Consider the following 26,294-nt stretch of genomic DNA (forward strand, 5'->3'; position numbering starts at 1 on the left):
TTGGCAGCAACTCTTGCTCCATTGCCCATCCTCAAGAAGGTCTCCCCTTCCCTAAGCCTCCTACTTATTCCCATCACATGTAAATCATTACAGAGATGTGAGCCACAGCCGGTATCCAATAACCAAGAAGTAGAGTTAATTAAAATGTTTACTTCAATATAGAACATACCTTTTCCAGAACTCTTCTGGGAAATATATTCTCTATAATTACGCCTCCAATATCCAGGCTTCTTGCAATGATGACATATGTCAACAGTCTTCTCAGCTTTAACTGGTGTAGCTGCCACAGCGGGACTCGGGAGCTTGCCTCTTCAAGGGCACGTTCTTCTTGGGACATTGGAAAGCTTATTTCCCTTCCCATGTGGACCAGTCTTCGTGCCAGATGAAGAGCCTACATAAAGAACCGACTTCTCTTTCTTGATGGTGGCTTCAAACGTAATAAGCATATTCACCAACTCCTCAAGGGTAGGCTCTAGCTTGATCATGTTGAAATTCACCACAAAAGGATCAAATGAGCTAGGCGGTGACAAGAGCAACACGTCGGTGGACAAATCCGAAGGCAACGTAAGATCCATTCCAACGAGCTTATCCACGAGCCCAATCATCTTTAGGCCATGCTTATGGACCGAAGCCCCATCTCGCATGCGTAAAGTGATTAGCTCCTTGGCGGTAGCATTCCTAAGAGGCCGTGTTTGCTTACCAAAGAGCTTCTTGAGATGCAAATAAATGTCAGCAGCACTCTTTGCATCCTCAAAACGCCTCTGCAGCTCATCATTCATAGAAGCCTGCATATAACACTTAGCTCGCAAGTCATGGTCACACCAATCCTTGTAAGTATGCAATTCCTCAGGAGTGCAGCTAGTCGGAGCCTCAACAGGGGGCGACTCAGAAAGTGTATATGCTATCCTTTCCGAATTCAAGACGATTATTAGGTTTCTTAGCCAATTGAGGTAATTAGCTCCGGTTAATATGTGTTTGTCGAGTATTGCAGATAATGGGTCGCAAATCGAATACATTGTCAAATTTGTACTGAAAAGTAAAACAAATAAATGTTAATGACTATTTTAAAATATTTAGTAAGATATAAAGTTTGGACTTTTACTTCATAAATCTTTGCTCCCACTGTTTTGACATTTTTCACTACCCTCTAGTGAAAACGAAAAACTCCTTTCCTCAGTAGATACGTAAGGTCCAATTAGCAAATCATGATCCCGAATAATATCAGTCCAATCAAAATTCCTAAGAGATAGTTTCCAATTACATCACCATGCAATCCTGTATGTAAACGTTTGTCTCACGTTTGATTAGGACCCAATAATATGACGTCGTTCATCTTTACGAGTCAAGCCTTACCGATCGATGTTGAACCTTAATGGACGGTCACCATGAGTTCCCTCAATAATATGAGCCGAAATCATGGGAGTTCTACGTAGTTCACATCACCATGTCAATGGATGTCACAGCTTTCCGGTGTCCAGGTGTGGGGACCCGGACGCTAATTCAAATTTTTAATCATTCTTAGGAATTATTCAATCGATTATAATACACAGGGTCTAAATTTTTTTTTAAAATATAATGCGGAAACGTAATGTAAATCAATCTGAATTACATATTAAGCATAAACATACAAGTCTTGTATTGTCTATGATAATTCAACTAGGTTCAACTACATATCAGTGCTGAAACTTAATTTAATTCTGAGCCCGGATCTCCACGCTAACTAGTCCTGCCTTGTTCTCTTCTTGACCCTGATCCTGTCCCACCTGTTGTCATGCACACATACAAACAAGACAACAGCCGGATAACTCCGGTGAGAATTACATTCCCAGTATAAATCAAGTATACATGCAATCATATAAACAATATAAAAGCATGAATCAGATATACATAACATGTATCTAAATCAGAAAAATGAATCCAGATCAACTATCAATTACATTTTAAATACGTACTGCAATCTGGAATATAATTCAATATCAAATAAGGAATCACACTCTGTGACTCTCAGACTCAGACTCGACTCATTTCTAATCTAGGGATCCCGATCTGAATAAGAACGCAACGTTCTCCCACCTACTTTACCCCAGCTAGATGGTGGTACGTTCTTAGTCCCAGACTTTGGCTGTCTATATCGAAGATCTGTAATAGGAGTTGGTATTCTCCTCAGTATATCGATATATATATCCATAAGTCCAGTGACTTGGCGGTTCTGCCATAGACTAGGCGGATCAGCCCAACCCTACTCTGACAATGTGCAATGGGCCAATAACAACTCTGTTCTAATCTGGCCCTTTTGTCAGTGACTCTCAATCAATAGCTATCTGCTATACTATGCTGTTATATAAATCAATAACCAAAGAATATTCATTCAAATGATACAAAGGTATGAAAATCAATAACATACAAGTATGTGATTTAGGGAAACTCAAGTTCAATCTGACTTAAGTCGATCTCCCGATTCACATTGATTTATACCTTTGTCTTCTCAGTCTGACGAAGACGAAGTCTCGCATTCCAATCGGTCCATACTCAATCTGGCAATGACAATATCAAATATGCACAATATCAATGTACAACTCAATTTAAAACCTGTTCTGATCAATACTCAAATCCAGACCTAATCTGATCAATGTCAACAAAGTACGATACAATCTCAATCGATATTGAATCCGATCAATATCAATCTACTGATGTTTCGACGGTATAATAATAATGTAGTCTCGATAACCAAGTCAATCTCAACATCATAGATATACTACCCGAACTCATAATTAATATTGGTATAATTCATACTCTCAACAATAACAGATCATACTCTCAATTCTGTACAATATCTATCATAACAGTTCTGAAATTCATATCAATTACATACACAGTCTGTTCTTCGACCTGACTTCAATTATACGATGTCTACTATATCAGAAAAAGCATATATATTTCTTATTCAGTTCTGACAATATCATAATTTCAAATCGTGTCTAAACGTAAAAAAACTTACGTCCAGTTGTAGCCTGCGTCGATAGGAACACAGTACTGAATTCAGATTCAAAATCAAACTGACGGATCGAAATATAAAGGCGCAAGGATTTTTCACAAGTTCTCAGGAGCCTTTCTCGATTCTTCTTTTCTGAAATTCTGAAGGATTCGTAAATATATATATATATAGGTCATGCATGAGAAGGCTAGGTGGCTCTTTCCTCACGCTGCACGTCTCGCGCATATGCGCGACCATCATCGGCGCATATGCGCGAGACACAAATTCTCGGCGCGTGTATCTCAGTAGTTCTCGCGCATATGCGCGCCTTCACTCGGCGCATATGCGCGAGGTCCTCTGGACATTGTGATTGGCTTCTCGCGCATATGCGTGTTCGTCTTTCGCGCATGTGCGCCACATTCTCTAGAAATTTACTTTAGCTACTGGATGCCTCGCGCATATGCACGCCCTCATTCCGCGCATATGCGCGGGGTCTTCTGCACGTTCCGCGCATAGCTCACGCATCACGTCGCGCATGTGCGCGAATGGCACACCCTCGCACATAATTTTTGCGTCTTTTCTCGTCTTTCTCGGTCTAATCCGTTCCGTCTATATTTATTTTAATTAATCAATAATCCTTTCAGATTAATCTTAGATTATGATAAATAAAATCTCAGGCATTACATTTCTCTCCCCCTAAGATCTGATTTCGTCCCCGAAATCATAGGCAATCAATTCAGATATATCAGAAGAAATGTATAACAGAGTTTAATCAGAAAACTCCTCTCAATGAATCCATTCTGAAATCAATCTCATATCAGATTGTGTCTTTCAGTAGTCTCTTTGATATTCTGAAAATCTTACTGTGTTTTCAACAACAGAATAATCTTCATTCTGAAATATCTCTCTTTTACGGATCTCTGATTCCAAACTGGAATATTAATTCAAGAAGTATAATATCATAATACCACTCGAAATTACTCTGACAGAATCAATCTCGCAATACTGGCTATACAACATCCGTATATATCAATCAACAGTTCATAACAAACCAACACCATCAGCTGTTATCGAATCTGTTTATCCCAGTCAAGGATATATTCAATCTTGGGCCTCAAATACCAACAGTTATCGTCTGACGTTGGCATATTCAGTCTGTTTATTCTGAGCTGTTTTAATTCTCTTCTGAATCAGCTACATTTTTCTTGCCATATCTCTGACCGTATCAGATCCTATCTTAGGTATCTCCGAGATATTATCCTTATACAAAGGAAATCTGTAGTTCTCACTGTACAATGCCTCGTTTGCAGCTATCTCAATACTCATCTGATAGCTGTTATCATACGATCATTCACAAAGTGACAATACATCGTGTCGGCTAGTTCTAAAATCCAGCACTAAAGTTCCACAAATATCCTCCCATATCTGGATAGTCCGCTCTGGCTATCTGTCAGTCTAGTGGATAATATGTGAAAGAGCTTATGGTATATTCTGCTACTAGTACAAAATCAATCAAAAATCACAATCTGATATAATCTATTTTGGCATTCTGTGCAATCTGACCATTTTTCTGACATTGATCTTTGTCATCTGGTCATGTTTGTATGTCATCTTGTACAAACTAACATATGCAGATTGAACAATCTGTCAATCACAATCATATCACATCAAAATCTTGAAAATATTGTGGTAGTTTCATTAAGAAATTCATAGAATTGTACTCCCATTTCTATTCAGAATTAAACAAATCTGTAATAAATCTTCTGGTTTCTATCTTTTCCCTTTTTTTTATCTATCAGTAATTTAAACATTTCAGTACAATTCTGCCATATCTAATCTCATCTGTTTTTATCAAAACATTTTCTGCTATCAGAATGCATACTGAATCAATTATTGTGAACTTCTGACACTACAAGAATAAATGCTTATGGTGACATTCATAAATGTCATCATATTCAATATTTAGTGACATTTAAGTTTTAGTGACACCTCCAACAAATGTCGTCTATTCCAATGTCGTCTTAAACTTCCTGACATTTTTTTATGTCATTATAAGACGTTAATGACAACTTCATACGTGTTACTAATTATTCATATAATGACAATTTTAAATGTCAAGAAAACTCATGTTTTAAAGACATTTATACATGCCTTGCTATTATAGCAATAATGACAAATTTATATGTCAGGTAACATAATTTATAATAACAAAGTGACAATAAAAAATGTCACTAATGATATGTTATAAGGTTAATTTAAAATGTCTCATTATATAATCTGTAATGACACTTACAAATGTCTTCTATACTAGTATATAAGGACATTGAAAATTGTCATTAAAAGTTGTTTATAATGACTTTTTGAAATGTCTCCATATGAGCTTTACAATGACATTTTTTATGTACATGATTTAATGTTCTATTGTGACATAAAAAATGTCATATTTTATGAAATGCCGTCGATTTTCAATATTTTCATGATATAATATTCAAGGATATAACAAATTAACATAAATACAAATACAAAATTTTAAAATAGAAATTAAATTGCTAATCAATAATTGTCATTAATTTTGCAATCATTAATGTATAAGACTGACAAATTTGTTATCTCGAAAAACATCTATATCACAACAAATGTACCAAATGTATTTAGTTTAAGAACTAACAAACAATTAAGTCTTCTAAAGCAATACATAAGCAAACTTGTGACGCATCTTCATTAGTCAACCATCTCATCTTAATCAAAATCCAATATTCTTGTCACCTACAATAAAAATTCATATATTTGTATGAATGAAATAAAATTAAAGAAACACAAAATAAAGAGATTAAAATTTAATTCCAACTAGTGAATATCATACCAAATGATAAACTGGAAAATTATTATTTATCCAAATGCACCTAGTAGAAATCTTCCTCATTAACTGTCAACTGCAAATATAATTGATATTGGTTTAAAAAGATACTAACATGACGGACATAATAATAAATACTAGTTAATTGAAAAGTTGAATATCATACCAAATGACAAGGCCAAGCTATCATTCCTCCAAGTGTATCCCCAACCTTTTGTAAAAGATCATATGGCCTAATCGAACTCTCTTCCCGTTCTAGGACAACTAGAACTTGTATTTCACACCAATTTGGTCCTAACGTCTGTCTTCCTACTTCGGTATTTGGATCCATGCTACGAACCACTCCTTTTGCCACAATCTTCGTCGAATCAAATAGACTTTTTATTGAGACAGAACATCCAATCTATGTGAAAGTGCAAAAGAGAAAGTTTTTGTAAAGGCCCTGTAACTTCTTGCTTGAAAATTTGCGGAAAATTAAAAATTTTCTTTTCAAAAGAACTTAAATGGCCTCATTCATAAATTCACTGGTGAATCAAGTTCAATATTTCAAAATATTGCAGCGGAAGAAAATAAAGTTTGCCAAAAATCACAATTTAAAAATATCCAACGACTGATAAAATGTTTGCGGAATAAAATAACAACTGCTGCTCTGAGGTCCTCGGGTGCCACTACTGCCGACCCAAGCTGGCTCACTGGTCCCCGCCCTCGGCCCTGGCCTCATCAGTACCTACAACAATCAAGTCTAGTGAGCCTAAAGACTCAGCATGAATATATCACAGGTAACGAGTAAAAATCTGAATTAAAATATGCATGAGTTAACATATCCTGTCTTGGGGCATGCTGAAAATAATCTGTACTGAGCAATTATAATACGTGCATAACTGAACTGATAATCACAGTAAAAAAAAAATGTTTGCTCCTTGGAGCTTGTACTGAAATAACTGATAAAATTTTCTGTTGAGATTATGTTTTACGCCTATGGCCCCTGCACTAAGCTGAACTGATTGGTAACTGGCTACCGGGGAGGCTGAAACTGAACTGAGCTGGCCGGTCACTGGCGACCGGGTGGTACCATACTGAACTGATCGGTCACTGGCGACCGTATAAAATAACACTCCCACATAGTGAATGAACCACAAGCCATATCGCATAAATCTCAAAAATAATCATTTTCTGTTTAATGCACGTAAAATAATTAACTGGCATAATGAAAATGTCCCGTAATTTTACCAACTGGATTGGATTGGATTGTCCCCAGGCTTGCTGCAACCTAACTGGGCTATGAAAAATATGCAATAGCTTAAACATGACCAACTACGCAATTTACGTTCAAAAGATGCGACTATGATGCCTAATGACTTCGCATTTAATCATGACTCCGAGCCAACCTGAACCGACACCGAACCGACGTATAGTCATAATTAAAATACGCTGAAAAATCATAAAATAATGCTCCTAAAATGATAGGGTCGAAATCTAGGTGGAATGGAGGCCAAAACACGAAACGCTCTTTCGAGAGTCAATTAGGCACATCGCACCGTAAATTCTCGTACGACCTCAAAAATGATCCAAATGATGAACGGTCAAAAACATGACCTTCCTAACTCAATGCGGCACTGTCCAGTCCAAGTCCATGTGCTAAAAGCCAACCAAGAACTCGAACGAGCCACCGAACCGACACAGCAACTTGCTGTAATTTTCCAGCAACTGTACAATCGTGTAACTTGTGTTGTTTTCGAGACTACCGGCCATTGGGGCATGAACCACCAACCAGAGACTCTTACCAACATCCCAAGGAGTGATTTGAACCATGGCTAAGGGCCCTAGGCCAGCCACAATCCGCGTCACACCAAAACTCAACCGAAACTCCAACCGAGAACCAACGTGCATGCGTGTGTAGTGTTTTGCTTAGATCGATGTCTTGCGTCGTTCCAGTGGCCATTTGATTGACCATGGGACGATCTAGACATATAGGGGCATGGTATGAACCGTGGCTAAGGGCCATAGGCCAACCAAGATCCATACCAAGCAACCAAAAACCGAAACCATATGCTGAACCAATGAAGTAGCCGAATGGGGAAAGGGGCTGTTCTTGTTGATTTGATTAAAACCGATGCACCATGGACCAAGCCACCAAAAGGGCGACTTAGTCACGTCTTAGACATGCTAGGGGAGTGATCTAACCATGGCTAAGAGCCCTTAGGGCAGCCAAGATCAGATTAAACCCTCATGACAGGAAACTGAAATTTTCGAACTCAAAAAGGGACACAAATGGTGTTGCTGTCATTTCTTTTGCTTTCCAGCAAGCATGGGGTGAAACCGATGGACAAATGTGGTCCTAATGCATCCTATTACATGTATATAAGTCGCCTTGGGATCCTGGAGTCGATCCGATACCTGAAACTCACAAACCAAAAGAAACCGTGAAGCTTGCCAAGGAAAAATCGAAAAAATTATGCATGTGTTGTTTCAAAATGTTTTGACATGTATCTCGTTTTTTTCTTGATAAAACATGATCATATACTGAAAAATAATTGATAATATGACTTGATTGAGGTTTGAAAGAAATCTAGACATGCCTGGTTTCGTTTCGAAAGAAAACGAACGAAACGACGACGACGCGGCACGGAGGAGGTGGAACGCTTCTCTTGTTTTCTTTACTCTCGATTTTCCTCCCTTGATTCCTACTGAATTCCCACGGTTTTTCTACTGAAAAATTCTCTGAATTTCGTGAATGAGGGAGGGGGAATGATGGTTAGGAGAGTGAGGGGGAGATTCAATAATAAAGGGGTTCAATGTATGACCAAGTCTCCCTTTTTTTTGAATTTTGAATGGTTGTTTGATATCAAGTCTATGTTGGGTGTTTCTAGAATGGTGATGGCTGATTTTACATGCTAGACTAGGATAGGATAATGCTAATTAGATCATTAAATGGTGCTAGAAAGATCAAAGAATTATCTTCCTAATTAAATACAAGAAAGGGTCAAAGGTGGCAAGGCAAATGAATTGTTTAATAGTCTAAGGAGGTGGCCGAAATTCACTAAATAAAAGGAAGGGAAAAATAATTATCTAGTGAATTAATAACCCTTAAAAACTTTACTAATCCTTTAATTAATTTGGTGAGCTAACCCCTTAATTATGCAACTTAAATGAGCTTATTTCTTAATCACCTCAAATAATTAAATTAAATCCTCAAACCTTCCCTTTCTAACTTAAATGAACTTACTTGCTAGCTAAATTAACTTCTGGAAATATTTTCTGGATCTTAAATTCTATCTCAAAACTCCAACTCCAGTCCGACCTCACTGAAATAACTGAAATGCTAAAAATCAAACTACTGAACTGAAATATTGAATAATTAACTTCAAATAAATGCATTTAAAATAATTATGCAATGAAGTCAATTAAATTTAAAAATCTAGAATTATGCATGGCTTATACGTAGACTGATTTACGGGTTCTACAGTTTTGATAAAAACAATTATAAAGTACAATCATCAACAACCATTATGCTAATGAGTATATCCAGCTAGCCAGAAAACAAAAAAGCATAAAGAAACATCATTCAAATTAGTTAACTCATGACAGCAAATATACATGTAATATATATTCTCAACCAAAATATACTATCTAAATCAATAAATGGCTAACTCGAGATAATTATATGCTCACACAAAACATAGCTTACAAAAAAGCAATGCAGTATTAAGAAAGAAGACTTGGAAGGGATCTTAGCAATAAATAAAGAAACTTGTCATCATCATACGAGATCAATGAACTAGTGGTGTTGGAATTTATTAGTCTTCTTCATATATACTATATACATATATATCCATTATCTGTAATCGAATTAATTCCTTCTTATTAAAGTAGTACTATTGACACAGATTTGTACTCTACTATGTACTGTGAGGACAATCAACAAGATGATATTGCAAGATGATATTGGAACCACCTTTTCTGATGATTTTCCCCATCTTCAAGATTTATATGGTGAATTTGATGAAGATGACACTAAAGTCTACTTGATTTTCCCCATCTTCAAGATTTATATGGTGAATTTGATGAAGATGACACTAAAGTCTACTTGTCTTCGTCACTTACAATGGAAGAAAATGAATGGAGTCCTTGCTTTTCCTTGCAATCTAGCAAGAATTCAGAAACATGTTTACTAGTGGATGAAATAAATCTAGACAAAGAATCCAGTCTTCTTCACCTACTAAAGGCTTATGGAGAGGCTGTTGAAAAAGGCGATAGTGAGTTAGCAAATAAGTTTCTAAAGATGGCCAAGGACTTACTAGCTAATTTTGCAGGAATTGTAATTATTGGTGATGGAGAAGTGGAGGATATGAACACTTGTTCTAGTTTCAGTTCATTTTTTGACAAATTTGTGAGACACCACAATGCTCTCTATGAAGCTTTAGAGAGTAGTTTCTCGGTTGATCTTGCAGAAGCAAGAACAACCATTGAAAGTCTTTTTCAATAGGCCAAATTTTTTTTTAAATAGGCCCGCCTAGGCGCGCCAGGCCTACTAGATTATCTAACGTATATTCTTAAACCAAAAAGCCAATGTTGAATCAATAATGTACTAACTCAATATAATAATAAAGTAATAAAACTAGAAAAATGACTTTACCCTTGGAGATAATGGACTACTAGAGGATGCTGTGTGTTGTATATTGTCGTAATTTGAACCAAGGTTTTGGTTTGGTTGATTGCAAATCTTTGATTCTAACATTGCAATGTGTTGGCCTTGTTTTCTAATTTGCTCATCCATTTTTTCTAACTTTGTCTTTTGCTCCATCACTATTCGATTGCATGTACTACGGCTTGGAACTTCTCCCCATAAATCAGATGGGTTAACACCATCACCAAGCATACGCACTCGGCCTGATCTATCTGGTCCAATGATTTGAGAAAATACGTCATTTTCACCAATTTGATCATCCTCATCTTCAGGAAGTTGATTTTCTAGTTCTTTCATTGCAGCCTTCACCAAAAAATCAAAATCCATAATTTATTCATAATGATTATGAAAACAAATATCTTTGAAAGTAATCTAGTTGAAGTTTATAAAACAACTTACCAATTTTTCTGCCACAATGTTGCCTGAGGGACTTCCATTAGCATGAGTGAAACAGGCATGAAATAATTCAACTCTTGATGGAGGTCGTCCTTTTTCTTTTTTCTAATATGTAATTGGTTAAAAATTTGTAGATTCTAATGCATGTAGAATTATAAGATTAATAAGATAAATTACCAATTTTTGTTGCACTTGAGCGAAAGATCTTCTTCCAGTTGTCTGATTCATTATCTTTTGGTTCCGAGCAATCTTATTTTTTTCACTTCTCTCCAGATACATTAAATTCAACTTGGTACACAAGACAAATGTCTACATGAACATTTTTCTAAACATATAAAATATTGTATACCTTTGATTTTTCAGAGTTCCACTGAGCAACTAGTTTCACATATTGTTCTACAAAAGCTCTTTTATCTCTTTCTTCAAGAAGAACTTGCATTGGCAACTCAGGATCATAATACTTCTTTTTTAGTTCTGCCTTCCAGTTTCTCCATTTTGTTGCTATTGAACGTAGCGTCCAACTTTCTGTTCCAGGAGGAAGGTCGTACTTTTCCTACAAAGGCATTTAGACAATTTACCATCATAGTAAAAAATTATTTAATAATAAAATTATTCAATAACATTTCAATTACCTTTATAACATCTAAAATTTTTTTCTTACTATCCAGGGGCATTTTATGCCAATCTTCCACGTCAATCGGACAAAATTTACCATTTCTTGCCAAAGTACCCAAAAAATCAGTAAATTTATTTCTTCTTGATCCAATAGGACGTCCCATATCATCACATCGAATCTTAATACGTGGCAGCGTGCTAGGTCTACCCCAAATTTCTTTCATAAATGTAGGGCCTCTAGTTTTCTTCTCAGCGTTAAGAGATTCACTTTCGCTATCTACATCTAGATGCAAAAAAGAGAAATAAATGATTGAATAAATAAAGTGAAATGAGTTATTACATTTTTCGTATAGGTTACCTTGATCAGATTCTTCGTCCATAAAATCATTTTCAGCATGTGGGTTATTGTTGAATGTGATCCTAGAAGTCAAACCTGTATGTTTTTTATATGGATAAATAAAGGATGAAGTAAGTATTATAACAAGTTATATCATGAAATTATAGTTTTTTATATGGATAAATAAAGGATGAAGTAAGTATTATAACAAGTTATATCTAAATGTAATCATCGGAACTAAAAAACTATAATTTCATGTCTTTCTATATCTTAATTTTTAGGATGTTACCTTGTAATTCAATGTCATTTTGATTTGAAGCTTCATCTATTTGGTTTCTTGATGCACCTTGAATGCTTTGACAATCTGCACAAGCATTATTTCAACAAAATATATGCAAATTTTGTTTATAATTATAAATAATATGCTACATCTTTCTTTTGAATTTCGAGTTGTGTGATTGTCAATCAAAATCAGTGGTTGAGTATTTGTCTCATCTTGAAGTTGAAAATGAGTTTTTCCAACATTTTTATTTTTAAGAGTCATTCCTATCAAAAGCAAGTTATATAAGATAAATAAAGCATTAATAAGCATTATACCGAATTATATCAAAATTTAATCTTTTGAAATAAAAAATTCTTAAGTTTCATATATTTTTATATATCATACCTTGTACATCATTGTGTTGTTGCTTTGAAACTTTATCCTTTTGGTTATTTAGCATACCTTGTATGTTTTGACATTCTGCACAAGTATTGACTCCACTAAAATATAAGCAAGTTAAGTTTTAATTATAAGCAACAAAGTTCTAACTTTTTTCGCTAGCTACCATGTTATTACTAAGTTCTCTTGCAAGACTGACTTGAACAAAGTATACAACATTCATACAAATGCAAAAGGTCAAATAAGAGTTATACACAAGCAACAAACATATTGTTTTTGTGTAAAATGCAATGATACCTCTTTTTTTTGAATTTCGAGTTACATGATTGGCAGATATAATACGTGGTTGTGTATCTTCCTCATCTCGAAGTTGAAAATGAGATTTTCCAAAAAATTTACTCTTACGAGTCATTCCTATCAAAACAAAAGGTTAAAAATTACAAATTCTTTTATATAGAATAAATAAAACATGAAGTAACCATTATACATATCCAAACTTAATCGTTTCAAATAAAATGCTATAAGTTTCATATCTTTTTTATATTTAAAACCTTGTAAATCATTGTGTTGGTGCTTTGAAACTCCATCCATTTGGTTATTCAACATACCTTGTATGTTTTGAATTTCTACACAAGTTTTGATACCACCAAAATATAAGTAAGTTGAGTTTTAATTATAAAAAGAAAATGCTAACCTTTTCCGCTATCATTCTTGCTACCGAGTTCTCTTGCAAGACCAACTTGAACAAAGTACATAAAATTCAGACAAAATCAAAAGGTCCAATAAGAGTAATACAAAATCAGCAAACATATCCTTGATGTATAAAGTTACATGCTACCTTTTTTTGAACTTCGAGCTGCGTGATTGGCAATCATAATTCGAGATTGTGTATTTGCCTTATCTTGATGTTGAAAATGAGGTTTTCCAACAGTTTTACCCTCACTAGCCATTCCTATCAAGAGCAAGAACCACAACTTGAAGATAAAAAAAAGTTAGTTATATCCCTTGATATGATAAATAAAAGATCCATAGTGAAAAATGAAATTAAAATATATAATGTTATTATTATTCTAGTATCCGGCAAATCCACTCTACTAGTTTCACTTTATATCATATTAACTAAACATAAAAAATTATATATGCAAGAAAAAATCTCATCATTATCTAAATCTCATCATGCATCAACGTCAATTTCAACTCCTGCAACATCATCCCGAACCCAAACGACTTCTTCATGTTCATTCTCGTCTTCAGGATTACAAATACAACTTTGAAGATATGTATCAACATCTGCCATAGGTTGCATTTTATACTTTGCTCGTGCATCGGTGATGTTAATTACATGCCAATTACAATCAACTGGATCTTCCACATAAAAAACTTGCATGGCTTGGGATGCTAATATATAAGGCTCGTTGTGACGCTTCACATTTGTAAAATTGGCCAACATAAAACCATCTTCATCCAGTTTTAGTCGTTTGCCTTGGAGACCCAATCACATTCAAATAAAACAACTCTTCGACCTCCCTCATAATCTAACTCAATCACATTTTGCAAAATCCCATCATAATCAAGTTCACTTGATACTGGATTCTGATCTCTTATACTCGAATAACTTGAAGTGGTAGCCCGAACAATTACACCACAATTCTGAGTTTTTCTTTTGCGTTCCACTTCTTTTGTATGAAACCTAAATCCATTGGAAATGAATTTTTCATATCGTATCCCTATGAAATTTGGGCCTCTGGCAAGTGATTTCAAATCATTTGATACTGGATCATCTTGTGAAGGATTTGTATTTTCAATCTATCACACAAGAAAAAATTGATAAATTATGTATAAAAATCATAATATTTACCTTAATGACAATTACAAAAGAATCTTACATGTTTGGCAAACCAAGAGGCAAAAGACTCACTATGCATACGTTCAATTTGGTGTGGTGGAAGACCGGAATGTGTAAGATTCAAAATCTGACGGTGTTCACTGAAAATTAACAAAGATGATTTGATAAACATCGATGATTATATATTTAAACACAATGAAATATATAATCACATACTCCATATAAGATTGTACGTGATGACAGTTGAATAACACATATTGATGTGCCTTCTTTAATGTCTCATCATCAAACTTAGTTGCAATGGGCTTTCCAAGTGCATAACCAGAGGCCGTAAACACGTCCAATGCGAATGTTGAGCCGATAGTTGTCTCATCATTTCTTTTTGATTGATTGAATTTTGTCTCTACATAATCAGCTAAACAAAAAGAACAGAATGTCAAACATTCCTTAGCCAAATACCCCTCAGCAATGGATCCTTCTGGCCTACTTCTATTTCGAACATATGACTTCAATGTCCCCAAATACCTTGTACCAAAAACATAAATTTTGTATTATTTAGTGAAAATAATAATTTAAATAAAACAATATCAATAATATTTGTTTTTACCTTTCAATTGGATACATCCAACGATAATAAACTGGTCCAGCAAGTTACTTCAGTAGCCAAATGTACAGTCAAATGAATCATTATGTCAAAAAATGAGGGAGGAAAAATCTTCTCCAACTGGCAGAGGATCACCGCAATATCTTTCCTTAGACGAACCACATCAGTAGGAGAAAATTACTTTACAACATAGCTCTCTGAAATACCTACTCAATCTAATCAAAGGAGTCCGAACTGATTTAGACAAAGTTCTACGTAGTGCCACCGGCAACAACTGCTGCATCAAAATATGGTTGTCATGGCTTTTTAGACCAATTAATTTTGCCGGTTTCATTTGAACACACCGTGAAATGTTAGAAGCATAGCCATCTGGAACTTTAACTTTTTTCAAAACCTTGCAAAATATGCCCTTCTCATTTTTGCCCATTGAATAACATGCTGGAGGCAGATAAACTCTACTTGGTCCTTTATCAATAGGATGAAGTGCTGATCTTATTCCAATTTCTTGCAAATCAAGACGTGATTTAATATTATCTTTTGTTTTTCCTTCCATATTCAGCAGTGTCCCACAAATTGATTCGCACACATTCTTCTCAATATGCATAAAATCAAGATTGTGGCGTACCACATTATCTTTCCAATATGGTAAATCGAAGAAAATACTCAACTTTTTCCAATTGAATGGTAGTTCTGGATTATCATCAACTGTTTTTCCAAATTTCAAATTAAAATTTTTCAACTCGTTGATCAATGTGTCTCCCGAAAGTATGGGTGATGGTCTTCCATACTCTTCTGTGCCATCAAAATTTTGAGCATCTTTGCGAAACTCATGATCACCGTTCAAAAATTTGCGGTGACCCATATAACAATATTTTCTGCCATTTTTTAACCAGCGTGAATGTGTAAATTTGTGGCACACTGGGCATGCAAATTTACCTTTGGTGCTCCATCCAGATAGGGTTGCATATCCAGGAAAATCACTTATAGTCCATAATAATGCGACATTCAATTGAAAATTCTGCTTGGTTTATGCATCATATGTCTGCACTCCTACCTCCCACAAATCCTTCAAATCTGCAACAAGGGGCTGCAAGTAGATGTCGATGTTATTTCCAGGAGCAGATGGACCAGGTATTAGCAATGATAATATAAAGTATGGTTGTTTCATACATATCCATGGTGGAAGATTATAAGGCACTGAAATGACTGGCCACGTACTATGCGCCACACTCATATTTTTGAATGGATTAAATCCATCTGAAGCTAATCCTAGCCTTATGTTTCGGGGATCCTTTGCGAATTCAGGGTGGTTATGGTCAAACGTTTGCCAAGCTGGGGAATCAGCTGGGTGTCGCATGTAACCGTCTTTCAGTGCGAGATTCAGAATTCCATCTCATATGGACTGCTGTTTTGCAGGACATGAACAAACGTTGTAACCTAGGCTTTATTGGAAAATACCATAAAACCTTGTGTGCAACTTTCCTCTTGTCACCAATAGGATCATTTTCAGATGTTTCCCATCTAGGCTCGTTGCATGTTTTGCATCGAACTCTTTCTTCGTCCAACCGCCAGTATAAAGTGCAATCATTAGGACAAGCATCGATCTTTTCATAACCAAGTCCTAATTGCTTCATCAATTTCTCTGCTTCATAGTATGACTTTGGTAAATCTTTCATGGCATTTGGAAATGCTTCTCTCAACAATTCCAAAAGCATATTGAAGATTGTATTGGTCATTTTTCCAAGACATTTTAAGTGAAGCAAGCGAATGATGAATGAAAGTTTTGAGAATTTCTTGCATCCGGGATATAACTCTTTTTGTGAATCATCAATTAGTTTATAGAATTTATCGGCCTCTCCGATTGGAATCTCTTTATCCTTTTCAAATCCTGATGTATTGATTGTATCACCATCGTTTTGTGGGACCCCAAAAGCATCGTGAACTAATCCCTCCATATCATCTACATCATCACGAGATGGAACAGAACTAGATATTGAAGATGCACTACATGCTATCTCTCCATGAGCCACCCAGTGAGTATAACCTTTGATAAATCCATCAACCGTCAAATGATCACAAGCATCCTCTCTTGAAACACATATGCCGATCTTACATTTTGCACATGGACACGCAATCATTCCATTTATGTTTGCATTAGAAAATGCAAAATCTAAGAAACTCTCAAGTCCTTTCCTGTATTCCTTGGTTTGTCTCGGCAAAAACATCCAACTTTTATCCATCACAATTCTGGAAAAAATATATACTTAAACTAGTTCAGCAAACAAATATATAATTTGTGTATGTGTGGAGTAAAATATCGAACAAGATATATACAATTAGTGTCTCAAAACACAACAATAATTTAATAACCAAAAAAATATGTGAACAAAAGAAAACTAGAGTGAAACCCAAAAATCCCTTATAGATAGCTATATTTTTTTATAAATTAATTTCATATATTTTTATTATTTTGAATCATTTTAAAGAAAATAAGTTAGCTTTGAGATCACCACTTGTTATAAATTAATTTCATATATTAATAATTGATATATTTTGAAATCATGTTAATCGAACATATGAAATTTGTCATCAACGTCAATAACTAGATCGACTGTTTATTGCTTAATAAATTATAGTTGATAATGAACGACAAAATTCAAATATTTATAACTATATTGTCATCTAAATGTACTTCTTTCCAGCCAATATAACACATGGACAACTATTTATATATATTTTAATTCAATATGCTTAGTAATCCAGCTAAGTTACATATTGGTCACACCTGGAAGCTTATGAAAATGAATTGTTTCTTATTTAATTTGTGTACCCAAAAAGAATAAACAAGCATATGCCACATTCGAGAGCCTCTATTTATAAAGCAAGAAACAATAGTCAATATGCAAAAACAAGCCAAAACAAATAAATACTTCTCCCAAACGGACATTTATTATTTGATTTCAATTAAAAAAACATATTATAAACTTTTAAAAAAATATATATTATTATTTTATAAAAAACGAATATAATTAAGTAAAAATACCATTCACCTCAAACAAACCCTTTGTTATATATTGTCATCAATCATGGATAATATACTCCTATTGGCTAAAAATAAAAAATCTCATGAAATCAAAGAAGTCAGATAATGTTAATTATGTTTTAATAAAATCTAAAAGAGAAGGAAAGCTGACATATAGTGTTCATTCCAGATGTGGAAAAACAGTTAAGCTTAAAGTATTTTTTTCTTACATATGGAGTGCGAGTGTTTGAGAAAAAGGAAACATTAATCAAAGTTAAGAAGTATATATTAAAAGGGTTTACATCAGTTCAAAGAATCTGATCAACTTTTGCCTTTCAGTATTCAATTTTTTGTTCTTGGAAATCCATCTATATATATATATGTACATATATGTGTGTGTGTGTGTGTGAGCGTGTGTGTGACAAATCAATTGTCGACTGATGGAGTATAAGATGTATTGTCCATGTTTAAATCTTATATAATCATATTTAGAGCTTATTCTCACAACTGTGCACGTGTGTGCCAATTCCTAGACATCTCCATACTTATAAAATAAACTCTAAAAAATCTCAAAATCTCTGAAATATGAAATCTTGGAAATTAGATTATGAAGCTCATACCTCTTTGAATCTCGTGAAATGTTAGATTATGAAGCCCATACCTCAATGGCTTTAATGAAGTTGGCTTTTCTCTATTTATGAGTGTTGGTCAGATTACATGTAATAGCACTGTTACCCTGGAATCTTATCATATACACTCGATTCTGATTTAAGACACCTCAACAGATGAGTGTTGCCTAAAATCTGCCCCTCAGTTACTTAATGTTCAATGATTTCCCATAGTAAATGTGTTCCAGGTGATAGAGGTTCTTTATTATAAATACTCCAATACTTCAAAGAGTGGCAAGTGAACAGGCGAAGTTTCCTCTGTCCTTAGTTTCAAAGTAATGGTATTGTTATACGCTTACATTTTTCTACTACTGTACGTGCGTGGAATCGCGAGGCTGGGTTTTCACAAAGTCTTACTTGTATCTGCATTATGGTTTTTAATTGCTTCCTAAACACATAGCATGTGGATTGTGGACGTACCTTGTTGTCACAACTCAGATCCAAACTAGTTGCATCTTGGAAAGTACAGATATTGGTTACTTAACAACCAACCTTTCAACTCAGTTATTAGAAATAGATCGGCTATAATATGATTAGACATTAGTTTTTCCGAGCATATCCTATGTTAGGTGATATGGTCAGAAGGTTCAATAGATAAGCACATACGCAAAGTGCAACAACAATTTGAGAGTTAAGGGGTTAGGAAGCATAATGCTCTGTAAGGATTGATTTCCAAATAACTGAGTTAGGCCCACTTTATCAACATGATCATACATAACCTGCGCATTTGTTTATGGGTTTTAGTGCTGGTCAAAACACGTTGCGAGCTCCTTCATATAAACACAGCACAAAATGCCAAGCTCAGCTCAAAAACAAAGAAGAACACAGAACAATATTTATGTTATGAATCAACTTTGTAATCACAAAAATTGTGACTCAAATCGAACACTCCTCTATTCTCAATAAATCAATCAACCAAATCAAATGAATCGAACACTCTTATAAAATCGAACACCTCTTCTAAAATTGAACACTCTTATAAAATCGAACTCCTCTTAGAAAATCAAATGAATCGAAATCCTCTTATATATGACTCGAACACTCTTAACAAAAAACTGTGACCAAAATCTCTTACAAAACAAGGGATTCGGAACTTACCGGAGATGAGCGGCTGGACAAATCTGAAAATGAGAAGCGGCTGGACAAATCTCAAACCGTGACACTAGAAAAAAGAAATAATAAGGAAGGATTAGCGGCTGAACGAGGGAAAAGAAGGTCGCGAGAGATTTGGGAGAAAGAGCGGCGAGAGAGATTTGGCACAATGTATAAATTAATCCATCGTTCTTTCCTTTTTTTTTCCTTTTAATGAATTTTTTTTTAGTTTTTTAATGAGAGTGAGAGTGAGAGATTAAAAAATTGGAAATGAGTGGGAAAATAAGAACTTTTAGTGGCATTCATTAAAAACGTCATTATAACATATCTAATTTAATATTTTTTTTATTAAAAATTTTATGTGTAATCAATGTCATGATATGTATGTAATAATGACATTATTTTAAAAATGTCACTAAGAAAATGTCAGTATAACCATTTTTTCTTGTAGTGTGACAATATCTGTCATTTCAGATTCGAAATATTTGGCACAAACAAGTCAGTTATTAACATATAATACAGTATTACTTACCTGGTATTCTGATTGACACCCTGTTCTAACTATCGATATCGAATTCTGTTGTGTAAATCTGAAATATTCGGCACAACAAGATAAGTATTCTTATACAGTATACTGTCACATACCGATTACTCTGATCGATGCTCTGCTCTGATTATCAAAATCAAGTTCTGAACCTTCTGATCAAATTTCTGAACTGCTATAATTTTCAAAATCAACTCTGGTTCTGTTTGAACTGTATATAAGTTCAACGATGCATAACAATCTGTATCAACCACGGATTCAGAACAACAGTAATATCGGATCAGATTCGGAATATCACTCATCGATACTGATCTAGTAAACTCATAAAACTGCAATTTCTGGCAATATTGTCGATTCTGACTAACCGATCACATTTTCACGTTGCACAGATCAACTGCTATATCATCTTCAGATATAATGTCTGAGGCTCAAATAGCTTCAATATAACAATCATATATATATTAGCTTGCTAAACTCGTGCAAATATGGATTTCTGACATCTCTGACACTGATATCGTTCTCAGTTAATAATCACGGTCTCAACTGTGTTAAGATCAATCGATATACTGTCTTCCGATATCACATATCACATATACAATCTGTTTCAATCAAGATTCATATCTGAACAATTTCTATATACAACAATTTCAGTTTTCAGATAATTCAATACAATTTTCAATTGTTCGATTTAATCAGTCCTACGCTGCGAATATATCACGATATCATACATACAACGAGCATAAAATCATCAGAATACTTCTAGATATAAGGTTCATCAACCTATATACAGAACTAAAGTATTTCAAAGAGAAACACTCAATCCGATGTAACTTTCGGTCATCACTCTTCTACTGGTTTTTTTTTTCCAATTCTTTCAGTTCAATCAGTGTCATTCTATATGGAGTTCTAGAATTGAAACAGTACTTGCTATCGAGTCAAGGCTATAATCAATCTCCCCGACATAAGGCAAATTCGGAATCTCATCTGAAAAGACTTCCGCATCTCATATATCATTGGCAAATCTGCCAATGCTAGGCTCGATTTCAGTACATCTACTGGATACATAAGGATTCCATCTGCTCTTTTATGTAACCATCGAGTCACAGACAATACGGATATCAAAGGAATTCTGGATCTAGAACCCTCACCGTAGAATTTCTACCCATCAGCCATATCTGATCTGAATCTTACCATCTCCTGAAAGGAGTCTACAATAGTTCTGTACTTGGTCCGCATATTAATATCAATAATGCGGTCAAAATCAGACAACACAAGTACCACACATTCTATCTCGATTTCATTCTCATCTTACTGCGGTATACGATATTTACAGAATTCACTGATATCAATCTTTCCCCCAAAAGATAAAGAAATCAATACTACAGTATATACAGACCCAACCGATAAAGCATATATCATTGCAATTCATACAGAATCATGTATAGGATGTATGAGTATCTCTTACGTACACAAAAACATCATAAAAGAACAGTTACCTGTCACTATATCATCAAGTGCCTCCTGGATCTGTTCCTCGGTCACTCCCACCAGATGATTCTGCTCTCTAAAATCTTCGGGAACCTTTCTGTGGACAAACTCTAGCAAAGTGTCCCTGTTGTCTGCAGATACGGCAACTACCAAATACTCCTTGGCATTGCTCTGTGGGATGTCTCCTTCCATAGGTTCTGCAATAAAATCCAGTACAACTCGGGCTAGAACCACTAGAGCTAGATGAACCGCTAGGTCCACTCCCCAATTTCTTAAACTGTTTCTTTCGAGCTTTCAGCAAATCTTGCTTCCAAATCGTACTGCCACTATCAAATCTGAGAGGGGATTGCTGTATCTGGGATCGAATTACATCGAACCTTCCTCGTTTTCGAATCAAACTTGCCTCAGCTCTCTTTGCTTTATTCAGAGCATCAACAAAATGATGGGGTCGCTCTATCTTCACCAAGGCAAATATCTCAGGATTCGATCCGTTGATGAATTGATCCGCTACAGCTTCATCATTTCCAGCTACGTGAGGAACAAAACGCAGTAAAGTAGAGAATTTAACAACATATTCTTCAATATTCAGTTGGCCCTATTTCAAATTTTCGAACTCTGCTCTTTTGTCCTCTCGGTACGATCCTGGGAAAAATCTTTGATAAAATTCATCTCTGAACATCTTCCACATGATCACCGTACCACGCTGTTCTAATACTTCTTTGGTTACCAGCCACCAGCTCCTTGCGATGTCCCGTAACTGGTTGGGCACCAGTTTAACTCTCCGTTCATCTGGGTAATCAAGTGAATCAAACAGTATATCTATATCATCTAACCAATTCTCACAATCATCAGACGTCTTAGTACCCTTCAAAATAGGCGGTTGAAATGACTGAAATTGTTTCAACTGTATTTCCATCGGAATTTCCAACTCATTTATCTGATCCACCGTAGTACTACCTCTTTCTGGAATTCTTCAGGGAGGTATATCTGATTACCAAAAGCATTAGTAACCAAATACAACAAACCTGTTTCAGTCATCCTCTGATCATTTTACTGCTGATCAAGAATCAGGTCTGATTCATACTCCATAATACACGTTATCAAATCAAATCAGTTAAATCAAGTAACATGTATTATAAGGCAGTAAAACATAGTCTCATGCCAGCATCGCAAAAATAGGAAAAAAATACTCAACCTACCCAGCTCATTCTCCTCTATCTCAGTCTAAGAAACCTACTGTTCTAGTACCTAATGCTCTGATACCACCTGTTGTGGGGACACGGACGCTAATTCCAATTTTTAATCATTCTTAGGAATTATTCAATCGATTATAATACACATGGTCTAAATTTTTTTTTTTAATATAATGCGGAAACGTAATGTAAATCAATCTGAATTACATATTAAGCGTAAACATACAAGTCTTGTATTTTCGACGATAATTCAACTAGGTTCAACTACATATCAGTGCTGAAACCTAATTTAATTCTGAGCCCGAATCTCCACGCTAACTAGTCCTGCCTCGTTCTCTTCTTGACCCTGATCCTGTCCCACCTGTTGTCATGCACACATACAAACAAGACAACAGCCGGATCACTCCGGTGAGAATTACATTCCCAGTATAAATCAAGTATACATGCAATCATATAAACAATATAAAAGCAAGAATCAGATATACATAACATGTATCTAAATCCGCAATCTGGAACATAATTCAATATCAAATAAGGAATCACACTCTGTGACTCTCAGACTCAGACTCGACTCATTTCTAATCTAGGGATCCCGATCTGAATAAGAACGCAACGTTCTCCCACCTACTTTACCCCAGCTAGATGGTGGTACGTTCTTAGTCCCAGACTTTGGCTGTCTATATCGAAGATCTGTAATAGGAGTTGGTCTTCTCCTCAGTATATCGATATATATATATCCATAAGTCCAGTGACTTGGCGGTTCTGCCATAGCGGTTCTGCCATAGACTAGGCGGATCTGCCCAACCCTACTCTGACAATGTGCAATGGGCCAGTAACAACTCTGTTCTAATCTGGCCCTTTTGTCAGTGACTATCAATCAATAGCTATCTTCTATACTATGCTGTTATATAAATCAATAACCAAAGCTTATTCATTCAAATGATACAAAGGTATGAAAAGCAATAACATACAAGTATGTGATTTAGGGAAACTCAAGTCCAATCTGACTTAAGTCGATCTGCCCGATTCACATTGATTTATACCTTTGTCTTCTCGGTCTGACGAAGACGAAGTCTCGCATTCCAATCGGTCCATACCCAATCTGGCAATGACAATATCAAATATGCACAATATCAATGTACAACTCAATTTAAAACCTGTTCTGATCAATACTCAAATTCAGACATAATCTGATCAATGTCAACAAAGTACGATACAATCTCAATCGATATTGAATCCGATCAATATCAATCTACAGATGTTTCGACGGTATAATAATAATGTAGTCTCGATAACCCCGTCAATCTCAACATCATAGATATACTACCAGAACTCATAATCAATATTGGTATAATTCACACTCTCAACAATAAAATATCATACTCTCAATTCTGTACAATCTCTATCATAACAGTTCTGAAATTCATATCAATTACATACACAGTCTGTTCTTCGATCTGACTTCAATTATACGATGTCTACTATATCAGAAACACCATATATATTTCTTATTCAGTTATGACAATATCGTAATTTCAAATCGTGTCTAAACGTAACAAAACTTACGTCCAGTTGTAGCCTGCATCGATAGGAACACAGTACTGAAGTCAGATTCAAAATCAAACGAACGGATCGAAATATAAAGGCGTAAGGATTTTTCACAAGTTCTCAGGAGCCTTTCTCGATTCTTCTTTTCTGAAATTCTGAAGGATTCGTAAATATATATTATAGGTCATGCATGAGAAGGCTAGGTGGCTCTTTTCCTCACGCTGCACGTCTCGCGCATATGCGCGACCACCATCGGCGCATATGTGCGAGACACAAATTCTCGGCGCGTGTATCTCGGCAGTTCTCGCGCATATGCGCGCCTTCACTCGGCGCATATGCGCGAGGTCCTCTGGACATTGCGATTGGCTTCTCGCGCATATGCGCGTTTGTCTTCCGCGCATGTGCGCCACATTCTCTGGAAATTTACTTTAGCTACTGGACACGCTCGCGCATATGCGCGCCCTCATGCCGCGCATATGCACAGGGTCTTCTGCCCGTTCCGTGCATAGCTCACGCATCACGTCGCGCATGTGCGCGAATGGCACACCCTCGCACATAATTTTTGCGTCTTTTCTCGTCTTTCTCGGTCTAATCCGTTCCGTCTATATTTATTTTAATTAATCGATAATCCTTTCAGATTAATCTCAGATTACGATAAATAAAATCTCGGGCATTACACCAGGGCCCCCAGATAATATGAGCCGAGCCTCGAACACGGATAGCGTTCATCATGCACTCATTGTCGATGGAAGACATGGAAATTATAAACACCTTTATAATTCTCTTTTTCGGGCTTGATATTAATTTTGAATCTTATTCAAAATGAGGGTTTTTAATTTTGAAAGGTCTCATCATTAATTTTATTTAAAAGCTCGCCATGTTTGATCGTATGTTTGCAGGATTCATGCAACTTTGTTATTATCATAATAATAACGCACATACTCATTATTTATAACATACCATGCATATATTATAAACAGTAAACAAAACAAGGATGATCAATCGCCCGAAAAATAATGACCTGCGTGAGCTAAGCACGGGCCTAGGTCCAATCCTAGAGAAATGCATGGAATGCAAATGCAACTTTTACATAAGATTCCAATATTTACATGTCTTCGATCTTCATAATCATCAAGGCCACCATCTTCCAATCTTGATCTTCCACTATACTAATATTTACAAATAAATATCCATGGCAAATATGGATACATCTCATGGGATGGAAACGGGCCATAAACAAAGCCCACTTTATATATTGATAATTATTACAATCATTCAACACAAAATATCCTAGCATACACCTTGCAAATTGGGTTTGTCCATTTGATCATGATTCATGCATAATATCACATATCATACACCATCAATTAATTATCACAATAATCTATTGATCCAATATTATATATCTTGATCCAATCACTAACCGTCACAATTATAAACTAAATTAACAAAGTATACAAACTCCTTTGTCTACTTTCTAATTAATTTATTTATAACCGAATTTTTTTTTTAAATCATCATTTACTATAAATAATTAAAGTCCAACTTCAATTATTTATTTTATGAGAAAATATGTACAACTTTTTTAAATTTAAACTTAAGGGCCCAAAAAATCATTTTTCACCAAAATCATTTTGGCCCATTTAAATTTCACAAAATATGTCAACCATCCAATGGCCTAACAACTCAAGACCCATGATACTTTGATATTCCAAAACACTTTTGGAAACACTAGTCGTCATCGACGTCGCCAGATTCCGGC

At 35.3% G+C, this 26,294-nt stretch overlaps 2 protein-coding genes across 2 annotated transcripts; both read right to left on the reverse strand.

Moving 5' to 3' along the window:
* Positions 1–5,501: 5,501 nt before the first annotated feature.
* LOC142524600 (uncharacterized) lies at positions 5,502–11,241 on the reverse strand. Its single transcript, XM_075628634.1, has 6 exons — positions 11,092–11,241; positions 10,918–11,019; positions 10,468–10,821; positions 5,998–6,234; positions 5,838–5,907; positions 5,502–5,740 (listed from the first exon to the last, which is right to left on the reverse strand). The coding sequence occupies exons 1-5, from the start codon at positions 11,191–11,193 to the stop codon at positions 5,878–5,880; spliced, it is 825 nt and encodes a 274-aa protein (XP_075484749.1). The 5' UTR covers positions 11,194–11,241; the 3' UTR covers positions 5,502–5,740; positions 5,838–5,877.
* On the reverse strand, positions 11,092–19,915 carry LOC142524599 (uncharacterized). The gene is made up of 12 exons (XM_075628633.1): positions 19,766–19,915; positions 17,022–17,224; positions 13,366–13,479; positions 13,222–13,266; positions 13,079–13,153; positions 12,825–12,941; positions 12,534–12,608; positions 12,296–12,412; positions 12,156–12,230; positions 11,888–11,962; positions 11,547–11,812; positions 11,092–11,467 (listed from the first exon to the last, which is right to left on the reverse strand). Exons 2-12 carry the CDS (start codon positions 17,215–17,217, stop codon positions 11,240–11,242), a joined length of 1,383 nt encoding a protein of 460 aa, XP_075484748.1. The 5' UTR covers positions 17,218–17,224; positions 19,766–19,915; the 3' UTR covers positions 11,092–11,239.
* Positions 19,916–26,294: the final 6,379 nt, after the last annotated feature.

This window comes from Primulina tabacum, chromosome 14, assembly GCF_025594145.1.
Source record: "Primulina tabacum isolate GXHZ01 chromosome 14, ASM2559414v2, whole genome shotgun sequence".
NCBI lineage: Eukaryota > Viridiplantae > Streptophyta > Magnoliopsida > Lamiales > Gesneriaceae > Primulina > Primulina tabacum.

Coding starts and splice junctions, on each gene's coding strand:
- LOC142524599 (XM_075628633.1), bottom strand. CDS start 17,217: ATGGATAAAAGTTGGATGTTTTTGCCGAGACAAACCAAGGAATACAGG. Junction 11,813..11,887: donor GGACGAAGAATCTGATCAAG/GTAACCTATACG, acceptor TTTTGCATCTAG/ATGTAGATAGCGAAAGTGAA. Junction 11,468..11,546: donor AAATTTTAGATGTTATAAAG/GTAATTGAAATG, acceptor ATGCCTTTGTAG/GAAAAGTACGACCTTCCTCC.
- LOC142524600 (XM_075628634.1), bottom strand. CDS start 11,193: ATGTATCTGGAGAGAAGTGAAAAAAATAAGATTGCTCGGAACCAAAAG. Junction 11,020..11,091: donor CTCAAGTGCAACAAAAATTG/GTAATTTATCTT, acceptor ATTACATATTAG/AAAAAAGAAAAAGGACGACC. Junction 10,822..10,917: donor ACATTGTGGCAGAAAAATTG/GTAAGTTGTTTT, acceptor TTTTTGGTGAAG/GCTGCAATGAAAGAACTAGA.